This window comes from Cuculus canorus, chromosome 1 (assembly GCF_017976375.1).
Source record: "Cuculus canorus isolate bCucCan1 chromosome 1, bCucCan1.pri, whole genome shotgun sequence".
Classification (NCBI taxonomy): domain Eukaryota; kingdom Metazoa; phylum Chordata; class Aves; order Cuculiformes; family Cuculidae; genus Cuculus; species Cuculus canorus.
The window spans coordinates 195,520,142-195,539,153 of NC_071401.1; the positions used below are offsets into that span (position 1 = coordinate 195,520,142).

The 19,012-nt window shown below is 40.4% G+C and overlaps 1 protein-coding gene across 5 annotated transcripts in view; it reads left to right on the plus strand.

The window, feature by feature from the left end:
* PHTF2 (putative homeodomain transcription factor 2) overlaps positions 1–3,327 on the plus strand; it is a 66,165-nt gene extending 62,838 nt beyond the window's left edge. For 3 of the 5 annotated variants that reach the window (XM_054064210.1, XM_054064231.1, XM_054064220.1), the window contains one exon: positions 697–3,326. In XM_054064210.1, coding sequence (XP_053920185.1) covers positions 697–717 — 21 coding nt within the window. In that variant the 3' untranslated portion in view covers positions 718–3,326. Of the gene's footprint in view, positions 1–696 lie in introns of all 5 variants that reach the window. The other 2 variants (XM_054064234.1, XM_054064241.1) reach the window with 1 other exon arrangement.
* Positions 3,328–19,012: the final 15,685 nt, after the last annotated feature.

Genomic DNA, 19,012 nt, shown 5'->3' on the forward strand with positions numbered 1-19,012 from the left:
AACTGTATTAACTAGAAGAGTTATTGTTTGAAAATGGTTATGAAATTGAAGTTATATCAGAAGAACAGTGATGTATTTATTAAAGCAGCCCTTTAAACTTTTTTTTTTTTAATTTTTGTGGCTTTCTAACTTAATTTAGGACACAATTACCAAGTGTTCTTAGATGTAAATAGAAATAGTCATGCACATAAGTACAAGACCATATTTGATATTTTTTCTTATCCCGTATCTGATTTCTCTCTTGAATTCCTCTGTTGACTTTGCAGCTTTTTAAAGGATGCGGAAAGCTGCAAGTTCTCCTTGTCTCACACTGCAGTAAAGTATTATGGTTGATACAGTATTACCATGACCAATCTTAAAGTGTGGTTTCACCATGGCTCAAGGATTTTCTTGTTAGGTCCTACTCTTTGCTCCCCTCTGAACTACAAACTCTGGAAACTATTAATATTTCAAGATTTGGGTTATGAGACACACTAGTTTCCATAGACTTGTAGCACAGGGCCTTTAATTGTCCATTAGTTTGCTTATATCTACCAATTTTTTTCCTATTGGAAGTAAATGAATGTAAATTCTATTTTGTGTATCATAAAATGTGCAGCAAATGCAATAAGAAAAAATACGTGGTGGTATTGCAGTTCTGATAAACAGAAAAATGAGATGAGAAATAGTGTTGATTTACTGCTCTAACTTTTCCAGCTTTGGAAGATCAAATCTTGACAATATACAAAGAAGATGAGATAACACAGTGTTACAGAAAAGCTCATTCATTGATAAAACTGCCTCAAAGCAGCCACTGAATCTGTATTTCAGATGCTACAACCTCTTCAAGGATGTCATTTGGAAAATTGAAGTGTTTACATCTGACTGTCTTGTGCAATCTTTGTATTTATTTCATCTTCTCACTGTTATATGTTAATTTTAGTTGACATTTATATTTTATTTTCAAACTTACTTGTTTAGTTTTGGAAAGGATCAGATTTTGGGAAAGGTCAACTTTGTGTCCGAGAACTTGAAGCCCTGGAAATCGATTACAATAAATTACTATGTATGTTGTTAAAGCTGAAGCCAATCCTGAACATTTTTAGTTGCAGTAACACTAGATGGAAGTCATTTGTTTTTTTGATAGTGTGGTAAAATTACTTAGAATATTTAATTTGCACCAATCATTTATAGAACAACAATGACATCAATAGATGTTTGGTTGCAATAGAAAAGTGAGATCTATAAAAAACATAAAATGCTGACAATGCAGTGTGACAAGTAGCAGAAATATTTTATATTACTATTAGAAGCAAGTGGGAATATTTAATATTTTGAGTTATTCCAGGACCTAAACTCACATAAGCTGCAGTTTGATTATCCTGGGATATTACTAAGGTATTATATAGCAAGTCAACAAGTGCTCTTTGATAACAGTTTTATTAGAGCAATAATTGTAAATGGTTACCATACTGTACAATATTTTGATAAAATTAAATATTGTATTTATTTGAAATATTGGGCTGTTCTGCACAGCTCTGACTGTGCATGCTCAATACGTGCACTTTTTATTGTTACTTTTAGTGAGAAATTTATATATACACACATATAAATGTATATTAATTGGAATATATTATGGTGAACTATGGAGCAGTATATATTATATGTTGAAGTTGAATATTTAAACAAGCAAAAGAGTTACTGGTGGAAGGAATGTTATTAAAGACTGAGCATAAGATAAATAGATGCTCTCCTTTTGTACACTATAGTATATGCCATTCATACCACAAACACAGAAAACAAGTTCCTCTGATGAGCAGCAGAGCTCATTGAGCCTAGTATTCTGCAGATTTGTGTCTTCAGTTAACCTCCTTTCCTCCCTAGTGCTTTCCCAGCTGGAAAATGATGGTTCTTCAGTGTCATAAAAATAGATGTTCACCCCTGTAGAATTAAGTTACTTGGAACTTTTCAGTCTATGAATTATATTGGGAGGATTAATATTACCAGGTGCAAGTATTCTTACATTTTATGTTTCTACAATAATGGCTTCATACTGAAAAATGACAAGTAATTAGGTGACAAGAGTCTGGACATTTTACTATGCTTGCTAATCTTCAGAATCTTGAAAGACTTGAAGTAATGTATCTTAAACTTATGTGGTATAAAATATTTTTATATATAAAGCAACACAAACAAGCATTTTGTATTTTATTTGCCTCTGTACTAATGTTTAATAATGACCAAAGTGCATTCTGGTTTTTGAAAGAATGTATTACTGGAGCTTTAAGAACATACTATATTTAGTTTCTCGTGAAAACTTCAACTGCATCTGATCTGTTTCTTCTTTCTCTGTTGTTGATGTTGGAATTGTTTTTAAAAATTAAGTACATTTTATACACGTTTTTTTCCAAATTCTGGTACAGACATACATGGAACTTAGTTTTGCACAAAATATATTTTAAGAAAAAAAAAAGTACAGCAGGAGTTCTGTGGGTGATAGAAGATAAGGCTGTTGCTTTTTGCAGCCTGTCACTGTTACAAAACCATTCTTTACACTAGAATGGAATTATTTTTAGAAATGTAAAATGGTGAATATATGGCTTACATTATCTTAAAAAAAAAAATGTGAGGGAGGGAAAACATTGCGGTTTTGGTTGAAGGTGAAATTAGTTTAACGATGTATACCTCAGCAGCTAGCACTGTGCTGGATTGTTGCACTAACAAATGGCGGCTTGGGGAGAGTAAAAGATTTGTGAAATGGAAATAAAAATAATAAAACCCTTTCTTTGCTACCATTAGGTATATTCATTATGTTTAAGATGGAAGAGGTTTATTCTTCATCCCTCAATATGGAAAATCCCGTATGAGAATAGAGGCAAGTAGAAACATGGCAGGTCTTGCGTGTTAACTGTTATTTTTTGCCACTTGTTTTGTAACTGAAAGTCTGATCAGATTTGGAATAAAGCTTTCTATGGTTGATGGTTAAAAAGAAAAAAAGCAATGTGGTGAGCTATATCCTTTTGAAATATCCAGCATATTTCTCAGTCTGGCTGCTTTGATTTAAATCCATTTATTCTGTTTAAGTCAAAGTATATTTGGGAGACCAATCCTGCAAACAGAATGCAAATGATGGTTGTAAAAATTGCACTTCATTGCAAGACACAAACCTTCAGACACTTTTAGTTATGTGAAGTAGCTTAGTTTTATGCAGCTTCCACATAACTGAAAAATATTGAAACAGAATTCAATCCTGTTTCACCAGGATTTCAGAGATTAATTTCAGCCACCATTTTGATTGTTCCATTATGTCACAAGATATACTTCCATGTAAAAAAATAAATGCAAACAAATTAAAGTACTTATTGAAATTGAAATGAAATGTTTCAAGAACATGTTATGGAATATTTGGACAGAAATATGTGATAACTTGTGGTTTATCTATTTATTTACTGATTAGTGAAATATTTTCTAACAGAAAACTGTCCTATTAACAGCTCTCAAACACCCATTTTTATTAGCTTGATTTTGGCTTTTCCAGAGCTTAGTGTGTGGACTTTTAACATGTTCTGCTGGTGTTGTCCCCATGACCGCTGATTACTGGGCAGCAGGTGCCACAGTGGTGTTCATTTGCACACTTTCTAAGCTCACTCCAAATGCAGGCTATTTACAATTTAAAATTTTTGGTAGTCATGAAAGACACTGCATTGATGGAGAAATCAACATCTTCTTACACTCATGCTTCTTAACATCCATCTCTAGGTGTGACACCTTTAGTATGCCAGAATTCTCAGATAGTGCCTGAAAATGTTATGCATAGTGCAAATTTCCTTAGTTGAGACCCTATCTGCGGCTAAGTACCTTCCAAAATATGCAGAATCATTGAATCATGAAGTTTGGAAAAGACCTCTAAGATCATCCGGCCTAACTGTCAGCCCAGTACCACCATGCCTACTAAACCATGGCCCCAAGTGCCACGTCTACATGTTTTTTGAACACCTCCAGGGAAGGAGACTCCACCGCTTCCCTGGGCAGCCTGTTCTAATGCTTCACCGCTCTTTCAGTAAAGAAATTTTATTCTAATATCCAATCTAAACTTCCCCTGTCACAACTGGAGGCCATTTCCTTTTGTCCTATCACTTGTTACTTGGGAGAAGAGACCAGCATGCGGCTCACTGCAACCTCCTTGTAGAGAGTGATAAGGTTTCTCCTCAGCTGCCTCTTCTCCAAGCAGTTAGGGAGCTGAAGATGATAAGATCTGGTCAATGCATTGTTGCTTACTGGCTTGCCTCAGATCATGTCCCATTTTATAAATCCAGACCTTCTTAAAACCATCCCATCCAATAGGAAATCTTACATGGAATCTAAGCAGCTGGTGGTGTTCAGGCATGAATTCAGTACATGCTGAACATGTCCTCTCTCTTACACGAGTGGTTGTTATTGGGAAATCCTGGAACCTCCTAAACAGAGAGTTGTGTTTCTGCAGCTCATAGTGTGGGGCTGAATTTATGTGTATCCTCCTGTGTGCCACATCTGGAAACTGAAGGGATGCAAGACCTTTCAGGAAAGCACAGAAGTGAGTTTTAAGAGATGTTATCTGTGTGCTGCTTAATATATGATTGCAAACCTATCTGTAAACCCCCTGGTAGGCTCCAGTGAGCCATCCAGTGTATAGACTGCATGTATTGCAAAAAGAAAAAAAAATTATTTTATAGCCCTTTTCTTGCAAAGTTACAATGTTACCTCAGCCTGATGTCTGTCAGAATGGAGCAGCATAAGGTAAAACAAAAGTTCAGATGAAATGCAGAAAGATAACTTTAATAGTTTGATTAGAATCATAGAATCGCTTGGTTGAAAAGACCTTTAAGATCATTGAGTCCGACTATACCTGTCCACTACTCAACCATATCCCTGAGCACTTCATTTACCTGTCTTTTAAATGTCTGCAAGGATGGTGATTCACCGTAGGCAGCCTGTTTCAGTGCCTGATAACCCTTTCAGCGAGGAAATTTTTCCTGGTGTCTAATGTGAGCCTCCCCTGGTGCAACTTGAAGCTATTAGTCCTTCATGTTGCCTTCTGTGGTTGGGATTTTTAAAACTTTGGTAGATAACAAATTCAGTATCTTCCAAAAGCTTCTCTAAACTGTGAGAACCCTTCGTTCCATGTAATGCTTAAGAATATTACTGGTTCAAGTTTCAAAGATCTATCTTTGACATCCGGCAGTATAGAGCAGAGAGAGACAGTTCTCTGTTTTCTATAGACAGAGACAATGGGCAGCTGCGGCTGTCTTTACAGGATATTTCAAATCCAAAGGCATCCAACTGGTCTGTTGGAGGGAAGAGGAGGAAAAAGGCTGCTGGTGTTGCTGGTGTAGATGCTGCTCCTTCCTTAGGCAGACTTGTTACCAGTTTCTCATTAGTGAATCTGCTGCAATGCATGAGAGAACTTTGGAGAAGGAGGAGTGCATGATTCTTTTTTCTTAGTCCATAGAGCAATCTCGTTTTTATTGTGTGACTGCACAAAATATATATATATTGGTACAGGAGATGGGAAAGCAAACCTTTTAGTCAGAAATTGCAGCTGACAAACTGTGTGGGGAAAGCGGTTTTCTTCCAATGTTATTACTTGCAAGGAAGGTGAAGAAGTCATCTTGAGAAGGTGACCAAGTTGGTTGATTTTATTTTTTTTTAAAAAAGCGCAGCCACAACAAGTCTTCACTTGTGCTGTGGCTTTCCTCTCAAATGCTGCCTTCTTACCTTGTCAGTCTTGGAAAAACTAATCAGTCCTTGCTGGGCTGTTAGGATTCTGCTTTACTGACACTTTATTTTCCTGAAAATCATGATCTTCTTGTCATCTGTGGTGGATGGAGCCCGGACATGTCCTTTCAAGTTCCTGTATGAGGTGTGTTCAGCCAGCAGGTGGTTTTGGCAATTCTGCTGGGCCTTGGGGAGTGTCTGGCCTGGGAGCTGAAAAGAACACTGCAAAACCTCTGGGAGATATCTCTGCTGGCAATATTCATGACTTGGCTGATAGATATGTTTGTAGTAATACCTGTCAGCTCTGTTCATTTTATCTGCTCGTTTTGCCTATTGCATTGCTAACTGAGCAGATCCTGCTGGTGACAGCAACCAAACAATTCTCCTGGAAAGGAGGATATGTCCAAGGTCACCACAGGCAGTTTGTGATAAGGATAACTCAGGAAAGGAAGGGACTGTGATTACTCTGATATATGGACCTACAGTACCCTGATCCGCTTCTGGTGACAATTCTGCTGTTGGAGCTGCATGTCTGCATTGTTAACTACAAACCGTGAGCCAGCTATTGCCTGGGGCTTCACAGAGAGATACTTCTCCTTATTGCCTCAAGCAGTCAGTCACTGCTAGCTTTGAATCTGATGCATGGTGCATGTTCTCTAGACATACAGACAGCCTTCAGAAGAGCCTTCTTGTAAAGCCTTCTCGGTTAGGGACTCCAAGGTCTTCTGCATAGCGTGCTTCTTGTTTCCTTGATTAGGATTGAGACAGAGCTTGCGGTGGATGGCAATAGTTCTGTGATAATAGCGGAAAACCACAGTAACTACTGAGGAGGCTGCAGCTGAGTCTGCTGTCTTGTTTGTCACTTGGTTTTGCAGTGGATGAAAGATGGTCAATTTGCAGGCTGAAGACTGTTGTCGACCCGTGGCTGTAGGTACTACCCAAGTCATCTTAGAGAGGCTAAATCGTGTAGAGAGGTTGGTTCTAAATGTAGGTAACCCCTATATCCTGCAACTGGTCTCAAAGCTGGTCAGCTACAGCCACCGAGCATTTGTTCTCTTTGATCATTTTGATCCTGATGAACACATTACCCCATGGACTTCAACAGGTATGGACCACTACAGTAGTCTTGAGGATGCTGTAGACCATTGTTTAATATTGGATATTTGGTATTTGGGATACTCTTATGTGTAGGAAAATTTGTCAACCATCTTCTGGCTGTATCAGCAGTTGGATCTACCTCTCCAACCCAACACCAGCCACTTACAGAGAGCTCCACTTGGGGCTAGAGACGCTTGGCTGCCAGGGCTTCTGTGCTCCAGCTGGTATTGTATTAGGTTTGAAGCAGACAGGGCTTTCTGGCAACAAGGTGTCAAAAAGTCTTGCTTTAGTGCTGTCTTACCAAAGATGCAATGGGGTTTTGTCTAAGCAGATATGCCAGATCATGGATTTTAATTGTTGTGTACTAATGTAAAAGCTCAGGCCAGAATCTATGTCCTGTCTTGGTTTCACCAGGGAAAGTTTTGGGGCAACGGGAATAAATGGGAGAGGGCCAAGAAAACTATTTGGTTTGTGTTGGCTGCCTTGACTGTCAGGTTGCCAGTATGAGCTTGTCATCTGAGAACTTCCCCCTGTTGCCTTTGGTACATAGCCTTATGGAATGTCTTAATTATGCAAATGTAAAGTATCTGTGAAGAGTTAGCTTAGCTTAACTCAGCATGTTAAAAATAACTCTCCCAAAGTGTTGTTATTAAAAAATGTAAAATTAATTTTTAAAAAAATCTATATTTTTACCTTTTTTCCCTATTCTTTTCCACTCTTTAATCACTTTACAATTCAGCTGACACTTGCCATATTTAAACAAAATTTCATAAATCTGAAATTGCTGCAGATTGGGTTTCATGACAAAAAGTTGACTCTCTGGGTTTCATGACAAAAAGTTGATTCTCTGGGCTGTAAGCAATGCCATGGCTCCTGCCATCAGTAATGGGATTCTCGAGAAAGAAATCAAGAGAGATTTTCTTTTCCTTTCTAGCTCTTGAGAGGCGAAGCTACAACTTTCAGCATGGACAGAAGCACCTGTGGTAAAATTAACAGCCCTGATTGCTGATCAGGTTCAATATTTCCAGTACAAGTTTGTATAAGCTTATTATCTGGAGTAAGAAATATAGACCTGCTGCAGAATGATTTGTCCTTTTTACTTTATTTTTTTCCTTGTGTTTGATTAATAAATTCAAGCAAAAGAAGGCACATGCATTTTGGGCACAAGCTTCCAAAATGGTTTTATTTGTTACTCATTTGATTTCATTTATTACTTCAGTCTTTAGGTTTAAAAGTGACACTACTTTATGTTCAGGCACATTTGCATTCTTAAATACTCATGCACCTGACTTTGCTTTTAGCCCTTACTTACAAACACCTCCTGTTCCTTGTGTATAGTCTTATTGGTATTGGAATTTATCAGGGATTAGGTGGCTGCTTCTTGGCGATATCACAATCCAAGCTGAGTCTCTAGATATGTGCTTGTAAATTAAATTAGATCTTTCACCTTGCTTTATACCATGCATGTGAATGGATGGGATGTGAATTATTTGCCTAATTGAAAAATGCAGTTAAACAAATTGAACCAAAGTGAAATAGTTTTACTTTGGCGTATTGAGGACCACTCTAATATTTCACTAAACCATTGCTACAGTAGTGCTGATTGCGATCAAAGACAACTAAACCAGCCTCAGGAAAAGGGGCTGACCCTGATGAGAGGTTGCTCTCCGACACCTCTGCACATGCACTCACTGTACCTATGGCTGTGGTTGTAGATCTCAGGTATTTCTTTTTATGACCGTAGAAGGAAACTAGTGTGGATAATATAGAATCAGGTGTGAGACTTCTAGCCACCTAAATTAGGACAAATTAATCCTACTTTGCTGTTAGGTTCTGCAGTGAAACCTTTGGTGTGTGCAGCTGCGTAATTAGTTAAGCTGTCATTGGAAAGGAAGATCTTTTTTCTTTATTTTTTTATGTGTTTGCTATTAGAACAAAAAAAAAGATTTCCAAATGCAAATTCCATAATCCTACAGCAGTGCTCAGTGAGTCTTTCCCTGCACTGCAGCGCTCCAGCTGCCAAACTTCCCATCTCTGTGCTCCTCGCCACTCCAGAGCCGGGAGCCAGCCCAGTGCAGGCACAGCAACAGCACTGAGAATAGACACAGCAGCACCGGAATAACACACAGCTGTACCTGAAAAGATCTGTTTCTTTATTACTAAAATGAGTAAGTTGAAGGCTGGATGGGATTGGCTCTAAAACTGACCCACTCATAGGGAAGTGCTGCTCCTGCTGTTTGCAAGGAGTCGTAGGGGTAACGCTGCTGTCATTCTTTGCCTGTTATGTTGAAAATCCTTTATGACAGTGCTGCTGCCAGACATACAGATGCGGTTCCATTGAGCTCTAAAACCCATCCAGAAGTATAAAACCCATCCAGAAGGACATGGAGCTGTTGGAATGGGTCCTGAGGAGGGCCATGAAAATGGTCTGAGGGCTGGAGCACCTCTCCTGCAAGGGCAGGCTGAGAGTGTAGGGGTTGTTCAGCATGAAGAAGTGAAGGCTCTGGGGAGACCATGTAGCAGCCTTTCCTGTACTTAAAAGAAGACTATACAAAAGGTGTGAACAGACTTAATTTAAGTAAGGCCTGTTGTAACAGACAAGGAGTAATGGTTTTAAACTAAAATAGGTTAGTTTTAGACTGGATATAAGGAAGATTTTTTTTACTTGAGAATCGTGAAACTCTGGAACAGGCTCCCTGGGGAAGCGGTGGAGTCCCCATCCCTGGAAACTTTCAAGGCCAGGTTGGATGGAGCTCTGAGCAACCTCATCTAGTTGAAAGTGTCCCTGCTCACTGCAGGAGGGTTGGATTAGATGACCTGTAAAGGTCCCTTCTAACCCAAAGCATTCTATGATTCTGTGAAATACCAAGCCCTCCCTGCTTGGCCAAGTTCCTCTGTGCAGAGCAGGTGCTGCGATGTGTGTCCTCTCAGCAGCTGGAGTCGAGGGTACCCTGTGCTCAAAAGGAGTAGAGGTAACAGAGAAAAGGCTTTCCATGTGTCTCCTAATTTATCCTTAGGCTGTAGTTTTGCAGCTGAGTCAAACATACACCGAGCAAACCTTCACTGGCTGGCAAAACAATGTGTGCAAGTCAGATAAAAATAGTACAAAAAGTCTACAGCTTGCAGAGGGGGGATGACTGACATTTTACCCCTGTCCTCCAGCAAGGCGTTCCGGTTCCCATCTTTTGTAAATGCATGCTACGAAGTTGAACTGCTTCTAGGTGTATTTGGTAAGTTATTTATTCTTCTGCCTATGTGGGTGGCAGAAATAACTCTATTATGACAACTGCAGTCTGACGGTGGAGCTCTGTCTGTGTACCAGGCTGTGGCCCCTGGCGCCGGGGCAGCCGCAGTGCAGGTGATCACAGCAGGAAGAGTGAAGTACAATATTTAACCTGCATTTCTCACCTCTCCTTTGTTCATCCCCTTTTAAAGTAGTAGCTTGTGCTAGCTGATAACCAGCCCTGAATGATCCTATCTCTGGTCTTATGAACGTCAATGTCACTGTGAGACAAGGTCTCTGGTCGGTGTTTTGACTTCTGTGCTGTCGAGGGCTCTGACTTTGCAGCTCTTGCTAGTTTGTGCTATGACATGTTTTCACTGCTTGTGAAGCTGGCTTAAGCTATTTCTTCCTCTCCTGATCTCCTGAGTGCAACTGCACATTTTCGCTGCCGTGCTGTTTGCTACTGCGACCCAGTGGTGGTTCTCTTTTAATGTGATTTATTTCGGTGTTGTTTATACCACGAGCATTGGTGCTGCTGCAGCTGCACAAGCAGTGCACTGCAGCAAGGGGATAGAAACTTGAAGCTGGCTTTTTGGCTGCAGAAAGCGTGTTGTGTAGCTACACAAAATTGTGATCATTGGCATCAACCTTGGAATAAATAGAAACCATTAAAGCTTTTGAAATAGGATTAATTCCCATTGTGTATACGGTGGAATTAATACAGCGAATGCAAATAATGTAGATGGCCAACAATTTTGGCCTTGAGGTGACATAATGCCGCAGTTAGAGACCGCGATTATTTCCTGTTATTCTTTTCTGATGCACATGGGCACATTGTGCCGTTCAATTGCACCACAAATCCCAGCTTTGTAGATAAAAATAACAACATAAAAATTCAATGTATGCAAAGGAATAATTGTGAAATAATTATTATAACTTGGAGGAAGCAACAGATGTTTCACTTGTTGCTGGAACTCTCTGAAGGGGAACTAATTTTCCAAGTGTATTGAGTACATGCTAATGAGAAACATTTTTCTCTATGCAGCAGCATAATAGTATTCCTCAGAATGTTCTTTGTGTTAGCTTAATAATGCACAGCCAAAGGATGCACTACTGGGACTAAGGTAGCAGGTTTTGCCTCTATCTTTGTATATTATTTCTTTCAAATTTTCTTAACTATGCCAGTAACCTTTCTTGAAATAAAAGGCAAAATAGATTATTAATATTTGAAAATATTAAGACAACCAAGACTTGGTTGTAAAAAAAAAATATATTTAAAAAAAAAACTATTGTCTCTGATGATAAGGTGGGTAACTTGTTGAAGTTACTACTGATGATGTGGATTTAAAACTAGGAGCTCAGAAGTGGGGGATATACTGAGAACTGCAACCTTCTTTTCTCCAGATCTGAGATAGTTGGATCTTTTCCTAATGTCCAGTCTGAGCTTTCCCTGATGCAGCTTTGTTCCATTTCCTTATGAGAGGAAAGAGAGAAGATGTCTACCAGAGAGAGGACATCAGCACTTCCACTCCATTGTCACCTTGAGGAAATTTTGGACTGCAATGGAGTCACCTTCAGCTTTCTCTTCTGCAAGCTGAACAAACCAAGTGACTTCAGCCACTCCTTGTAAGTCTTGACTTTTGGACCTTTCACCATTTGGATCACTTTCCTCTGGACACACTCGTAATAGTTTAATGTCCCTCAAATATTGAGGTGCCCAGAACTGCACACGGTACTCGAGGTGGGGCTGCACCAGTACAACATAGAGTAAGACAATCACCTCCCTCGACTGACTGGATATGCTGTGCTTGATGCACCCCAGGACACGGTTAGCTCCTTCTTCTGCCAGGACACACTCTTGACTCATATTCAACTACACTCAGATCTCTTTCCGTAGTCCCAGGGCTCTGGGACTCAGGGGGAATTCATGTGGCTGTGAGCTTAAAGAGGGAGAAGATACCATGTAGAGGACTGATACAGTAAATACAGCCCAGGAAGGCTCCGCCCACGTGTTAGTGCATCAGAGAGACATTGGCAGCATTTCTTGGTTTTTTTTCTATTTGCATCATTAGCAGTCGCACATCTCTGGGTGCTCATGCCATGTACTGAAACATATGGCAAATTACTTGTCCATATGGGTTCGAAGAGCGATATGTGTTCAGCAGATTACACTCTAGAACAATTGGAAGGCAAGCTTTGCATTCCAAGCTGGAGAAAATGGCAATCATCTCACATTGTCTAGACTTCCCTCTCTCTGCCATTTTTTACATTTTTTTTGTAGCTATTACATTCATTTCCTCTGGCTTCCATTCTGCCAAGATCCATCTGCAACCTAGAATCGGTTAAGATAGCTTTTCTTATTCACGGTATTAGTCACTGTGAGCATATTTGGAATTTACGCTTCTGATGCTTCCATCCATTTGCATTACAATAAATGAATCCCATTCTGGGAGGGTGATGGAAACTGTTTTTGTTTATTTATCTATTTGTTTATTTATTTAATTGGTTTTATTTATTTATTTGTAGATATTGTAAATTAAATGAAAAAATAATGAAGCTGATGTTTTAAATAATGATTAATCTCATTTTTTTATTGAAGATATGTTATGAGACAGATAGGATAGAGAAAACTCATTACTGCAGCTGTAAAAACATAGTAATTAAAGAAGTATATCACAACAAGCAATGAAAACAAACTTATTACATAGTAATTTTCATTATAAACTAGTGAAACTGCAGTTTTTGACTAGCTGGAATTAGGGGTTAATATTTTGCTTTTCAGTTTGCTGATGTTGATGGGATTTTACACGACTTTTGACGAGTTTGAATAATAGTATTGCATACATTATCAAGTTGTCCATCAGTGGGTTGGTAACTGCTTAGATAATGGTGAAGCCTCCTAACACAAGGAAGGGGTGGAAGGTGGGCTTTAATCAAAACTTCTGGATTCCCTCAGCTAGAGAGAGTGTTCTCTTACCAGAAAGCACTGATTTACTTGTATTTTCCTTTTGCCTTGGGCTGAAGCTAATAACATTGCTCTCAATTACTACTTTCCAAAGTAGAGAGCAAGGAAAATCTGCCTTTAAGATTTTACTGCCTTAGGGTTTGGGCACTCGTTTATCAAGGAGACAATTTTTTTGTATAGGCAGAGGCTTGGTAGTTATTCGTGTTCAGAGACCAGTGAGCCACCATGCAGGTGATACAGAGCTCACAGCTCAACTACCTGCAGCCCTCTCCCCAGTTCTTCATGTGTGTAGCACCTTCCTTGCTCTGGAAATCTGGGAATAGGTCTGATTTTTCTCATGCAATGGAAGGCCATGGGTCAGTTAAAGCAAGGCCAGAGAAAGGCCATGATGATGATCAAAGGGCTGGAGTACGTCCCCTGTGAGGACAGGCTGAGAGTTGGGCTTGTTTAGCCTAGTGAAGAGAGGGGGCTGGGGAGACCTTATAGCAGCCTTCTAGCACTTAAAGGGGGCCTGGAGGAAAGTTGGGGAGGGGGACTCTTTATCAGGGATTGCAGGGATAAGATGAGGGGTTATGGTTTTAAGCTGAAAGAGGGGAGGTTTAGATTATAGATATTAGGAAGAATTTTTTTACTGTGAGAGTGGCGAGATACTGGTGCAGGTTGCACAGAAAAGTGATGGATGCCCCATCCCCAGAGGTGTTCAAGGCTGGGTTGGATGGGGCTTTGAGTAACCTGATCCGGTGGAAGGTGTCCTTGCCTATGGTGGGGCGGTTGGAACTGGAGGATCTTTAAGGTTCCTTCCAGCCCAAACCATTCTATGACTCTGTGATAAAAATGTTACTGTCTGAGCCGGTAGTTTGCTTTCTTCTTTTAGCTGTCATGAAATTCCAGTCTGGCATAAGACTTGGGAAGCTGCTGTGGCTTGGATGATGCTTTGGGTCACCAGAGGAAGGCACCAGCCCGAGCACTGGGTGCATTCCCGCAGTTTCTGCAGGGCTCTTCTCTGCATCCCTGCTGCCACCCCATAACGTCAGACACAGCCACCCACGTGCCTGCTCTGCCCCATGTGCACAGATGTGATATGTGTCTGTGCACAGCTTTTCCCCACTTATTTTTAAAATTGTTTCTTTCTGCCATTTTAGCACAGCAGGTGTGTGTGCACATTGCAAGCCTGTGCTTATCTCCCAGCCTGACTTTCTGGCAGAACTCTTACATTTGCAGCCATGTAAGAGACCCTAAAGCATTGGCTGGTGCGTGATTAGTGTGGTGAATGGTAGACAAGATTTAATCTGCAAATCACTGCTGTGATTTTCAGTACAGAACTGTTCTGCAACCCCCCCACTGCAGTGTTCTGGCTCTACCCCGGCTCAGCCCAGTGTCCCCCAACCCACCTGGGGTGCTGAGCTGCTCTGCTCCATCCTGCCTGCAGATGGGGACTGAAAACTGCATTTTGAAGGCACAGCTATGCTGAGTGCTGCAGCTCCCTTCCAGAAGGCAATTACTCATCCCCTGCCAGGCACACTCTGCCTCCTCCTGAGACCTGCATTTCTTGAAGAGGGGCGCGTAGTGTTTAAAGAGCAGCAGCCCTTCCCCTTGAGCTGACTTCCCAGGTCCTCTGCTGAAAAACAGAAGGAACCTGAAGGGCTAGCAATAGATATCATTTATCTGTGCAGACCACTGCAAGAAAATTGCTCAGATGTATGTGATTGCATACAAATACACACACACAAACACATATATATGTGTTCAGTATGCTCTGTTTTATATATCAAATAGTAAGTGCTAGATAAACAAAACCATGACCAAAGTGTCTTTTCATGTTACCTATGCTGGGATGCAAAGCAGCAGGGAAAGGCAGCTTGGCAAGCCTGCTTTTGATTCTTTGTGAATGGATTATTTGGATTGCAGATGATCCAGCTTGCATTCGTTATACTGATAATCAGAGATGGCTGCTGTGCATCACGCTTCTTAGCTGAGGTACAACTGCTGTGTGACTGCGGTTATGCATATTCCTAGGCCACCTCATCTTTGGAGATGATGTGGAAATGCGTGACCAAAATACCTTTGTGGCTTTGCCTGGAGGTGTCCAGATTTCACCGTGGCAGGCTGGAGTGGTGCTGCAGCACTCAGCATCCCTGCAGTGAGCGTTTCACTTTGGATGGGGCAAATCTAGATATTTGCGTTCCAGAAAATGCTGAAGTCTTCTATGATATATAAGAATTACTCATCATTTTGGAGACAGATAAAGCAAGGAACTCAGTGCCAGGTCCTTTTATGTTCCTTATAAAAGGCTTGAAGTGTTCAAAGAGCCCTGTACTCAGCTGGGATTGCCTCTCCCTGCATTGTAATAAACCAGGCAATTTCTCTTCTCTTATATGAAATTCTGCCCACTCTGAAATCAGAGATTTATGTTTGATTTCGGTGGAGCCAAGGTTTCATTTTTATTTCATGGGGAGTTTGCTCTGATTTATATGATTAAGAGTTCTATAAAACTTATTATTCTTGTAAGGATACATTTTTGTGTAGAGGGAGAGGCATAACCACAAATTACGTCTCTAAGATGAAAGTGTTTTTGTGACTGTAAGCAGTAATATTGATAAACAGATAGAAAAACAAGACAGCCTTCTGCTGCCTTGCACCACACTAAGAAGAGCCTAGAAAGCAAATGTATGAATGAGAACATGCTTAGAGAAACATAAACACCTCAAATTTAGCAGCTTAGTACAACTTCCGTGTGCGGAGGGAGGTGTGTGTAGCAGGTTAACACCACTCAAAATTTTCTTCTCTGTCTTGAACTGTCCCTTCTGTCTTCCTCCTCCCAGACTGTTAGATGGGAGGCTTGTGAACACTGCTTGTTTACGTTTGCAGATCTTTGGCATATAGGTAATTAAAAAAAAAATAATTCAGATGCATACAAGTCTTTTTTTCTGCTCATGTTAAATAAGACCCCAGAATGAGTGGCGCTGGACCTTTGTCTCAGATTCACAAAATACTGCTGCAGGATGGCGTCTTTAGGATGCTGGTGCTGCAGCTGCCCTTGGGTTCCTTAGCAGGACGGAATTCCTGTGTTTCCCATTGGTTCTCTAAGGTTTGTGAGGTTCAGCTTTACTATACATCATATGTGCCTGCAAATCTCTGTACCCTGGTGGTGTCAACAATTCTCCCAGGAGAATGGCACTACAGAAAAGCCCTACTGGGACAAAGGCTACCACAACTCATCCCACGCGGTTGTGCTTGTGAATGTTGGTCTTGTGACTCAACCCAAAATCTCTTCCTTGCTTTCCCATCTCCTTGACGTCTCTGAGTTCCCAGCTGCATCACCTGTGCTGGGCTTCACAAGATTTACAATGTCGTTTGTTGAATATTTGAAACTGTTTCCATCACTTTGTTAGGTTTTACAGGTTCCGGAGAGACTGAATTTCCAAAGCATTTTCTGTTGAACAGTCCAAACTTTAAGTCCCTGCCATCTCTCCAGCTTGTAGTTTCACTCTGCCGGCAGTTACAGCCTTTGATCATCAAAATTTCTATTATGCTACTTGATTAAAGGTATTCAGAACTCAAGGTGAGAGCAGGCAGAGATTTACATTTGAAGTGATTTATTAACCTGCTGTAATTTAAAGTCATGCTAGTTTCAGAACATTGTTAGTCCTTAATTTCTGTCTCTCTTTGTGCTCTCCAATAATAGACAACTAACATTACCTTAATTCAAAGGGGTTTTACTTCCAAGGAGGAAATATTAGAAGGAAATAAAAATTCTGTAGTTGGCAAAAGGAATTAGGAAAAAAAGTCCTTTTGCATTCCCATTCTGAAAATCTCCAGACTACAAACACAACTGATTAAAATATCACCTAGGTAAGAAATAAAAAAATTACCTTTGGTGTGTACAAACTCTTACAGTTCTGTTTATGCCACCTATTTAGCAGTGGTGGAGAGTCAAACTGAGCTGCGACTGGTGTAAATATATTGTAGCTACTCTCAGTGCATGGTAGATCTACAACCTCCTTTTTCTTATGAAAAATCCTGGATAGGTTAATTCTATAATAGACAAACATAGTTCAGCTATGGTGCTCAGCATATCACGACTGTAATATCCTACCACTGTATTGTGCACGGGATATAACAGTTTTAATTACTTTGTTTGTTAACCCTCCCCAACCACCCTTCAGAAAACCGAAGAAGTTGAAGAGTATCTTGGGATTCAGGCATGGTATGGATGGTGCTCACTAAGTGTTCTCATTTCATTGTCTTCATATGAGACACCTTTTATTTCATCAAGAATTGCATAATAATTTGATATCCATAAATACAAGTGCGTGGTTAAATACAAAATTCAGGTTTCATGATAGAAAGCCAAAATGATCCCAACATGAAAGAGCTTCAGGCCTGAAAATACCTACAGAGACTTTATTGACAAAAATCTGACTGAGCAAGGGTGCTTGTATGACTGCTGGGATGTGGTTTTGTGTGTATGCGTGTGTGTGCATGTATAGGTCCTCTCTGCCATGCCCTGCACAAGCAGGAAAGTTCTGCTGTTTTTTCTGTTCCTCACCAATCATACCACATGTACAATGAGGTAGAAAAAAGTTCTGCTTCTAGGTCCAAAGAGAACGAAGGAGGTACCAGGTATTGATTTCTTCCATACTCTGTAAGGACCTGCTCCTATTTCATTGAGAGACTGGGGATTAGATTTTTAATATATCCAGTGTACTTCTAAAACAGAAAAAAAATCATAAGGACAAATTATGGGGTGTGGAGTGGGTGGGGGAAGCAGACCGAACAAATCAAACCATTCAGGAGATCTGCAAAAAGGAAGGGTAAACAAGTCTGCGTTAGAGTTAGAATTGAGATGGTGAACTACGTGTCAGGGACAGACGCATTGATGGGTTCTAGGCAAAAGCACCGGAAAAGATGGACCCATGGTGACCCATGAGGGAATCACACTCCCAGGAAAATGGCACTGTCTGTTGGAAACACACATTTTTCTCTAACAGTTGTACACTAATCCCTAACTGTTCTCTCTAGACATTTGAATGTACATCACAGTGAAAAGCAGTACCTCTTTTGGAAGGAGACATAGGTTCTGCGGCTCAAAGGTGAACTTCTGAAAGAGACATTTTAAGTTATCAATATGACACCTTTGCAAACCCGTCAGCAATTACCTGCTAGTTACTGTGAAATATTCTTTCTTATAAACACAAACACATGGCATCCATAGTCATTCACTTTTGTGTTACTTTCTGAGCACTGCACATGTGTTCTGGGTCAGCAGCAGATGGTGGTTGTACTGGCAGTGCAGGGAGGTCAATAACGGACACTAGGAGTTTTGGTTTCAGCAGGACTCCCTGGTGAGGAAGGTTCTGAGTATCAGGAGAGCCTGGCCACCTTCCTGCCTTGTCAGTGCCAGTGGCGATCCTCTATGTTGCCCCAGATCATCAGTGCTGAGCTACATCCTAACTGTCCATGGGGCTGAGTCCCTGTGTCACCAACTGTCACGTGAGCACCTAGGTAGAGATGTTGCATGCAGATAATAGAACTAATAGCTCCATCTGAACCCTCAAGGTCTCCCTGCTTATCTCTTGTGCAGTCTGATCGTATAGATATGCTCAGGACATGTCTGAAATTGAAAGCATCTGAGAACATTCTAGTAGCAGTTTATCCTGACTTCAGAATTTGAGATTTCAGATATGACTTGGAGCTAATAACCCCATATGCTCTTTCAATGGAAAGAATTAGATACTTCTTCAGGACAATTAATTTCATTGTAAAAGTGTTGTACAAATCCCTTTCTAAAAGCTCCTGTTGGTCTCTTTTGTAAAAAGCCTAGATTGAGTAGCAGTAATGTAGATCTCTAAGCTTGGACAAGATGAATAGTCCTCTGCATTCATATCCCAGTTGTCTCTGGAGCAGTGACTGAACTGGGGACACTAACATTCATCTTCCTCACCATTGGGCTACTGAGTATTCTCAGTGTCACTTGTTTTATGTTGTATAAA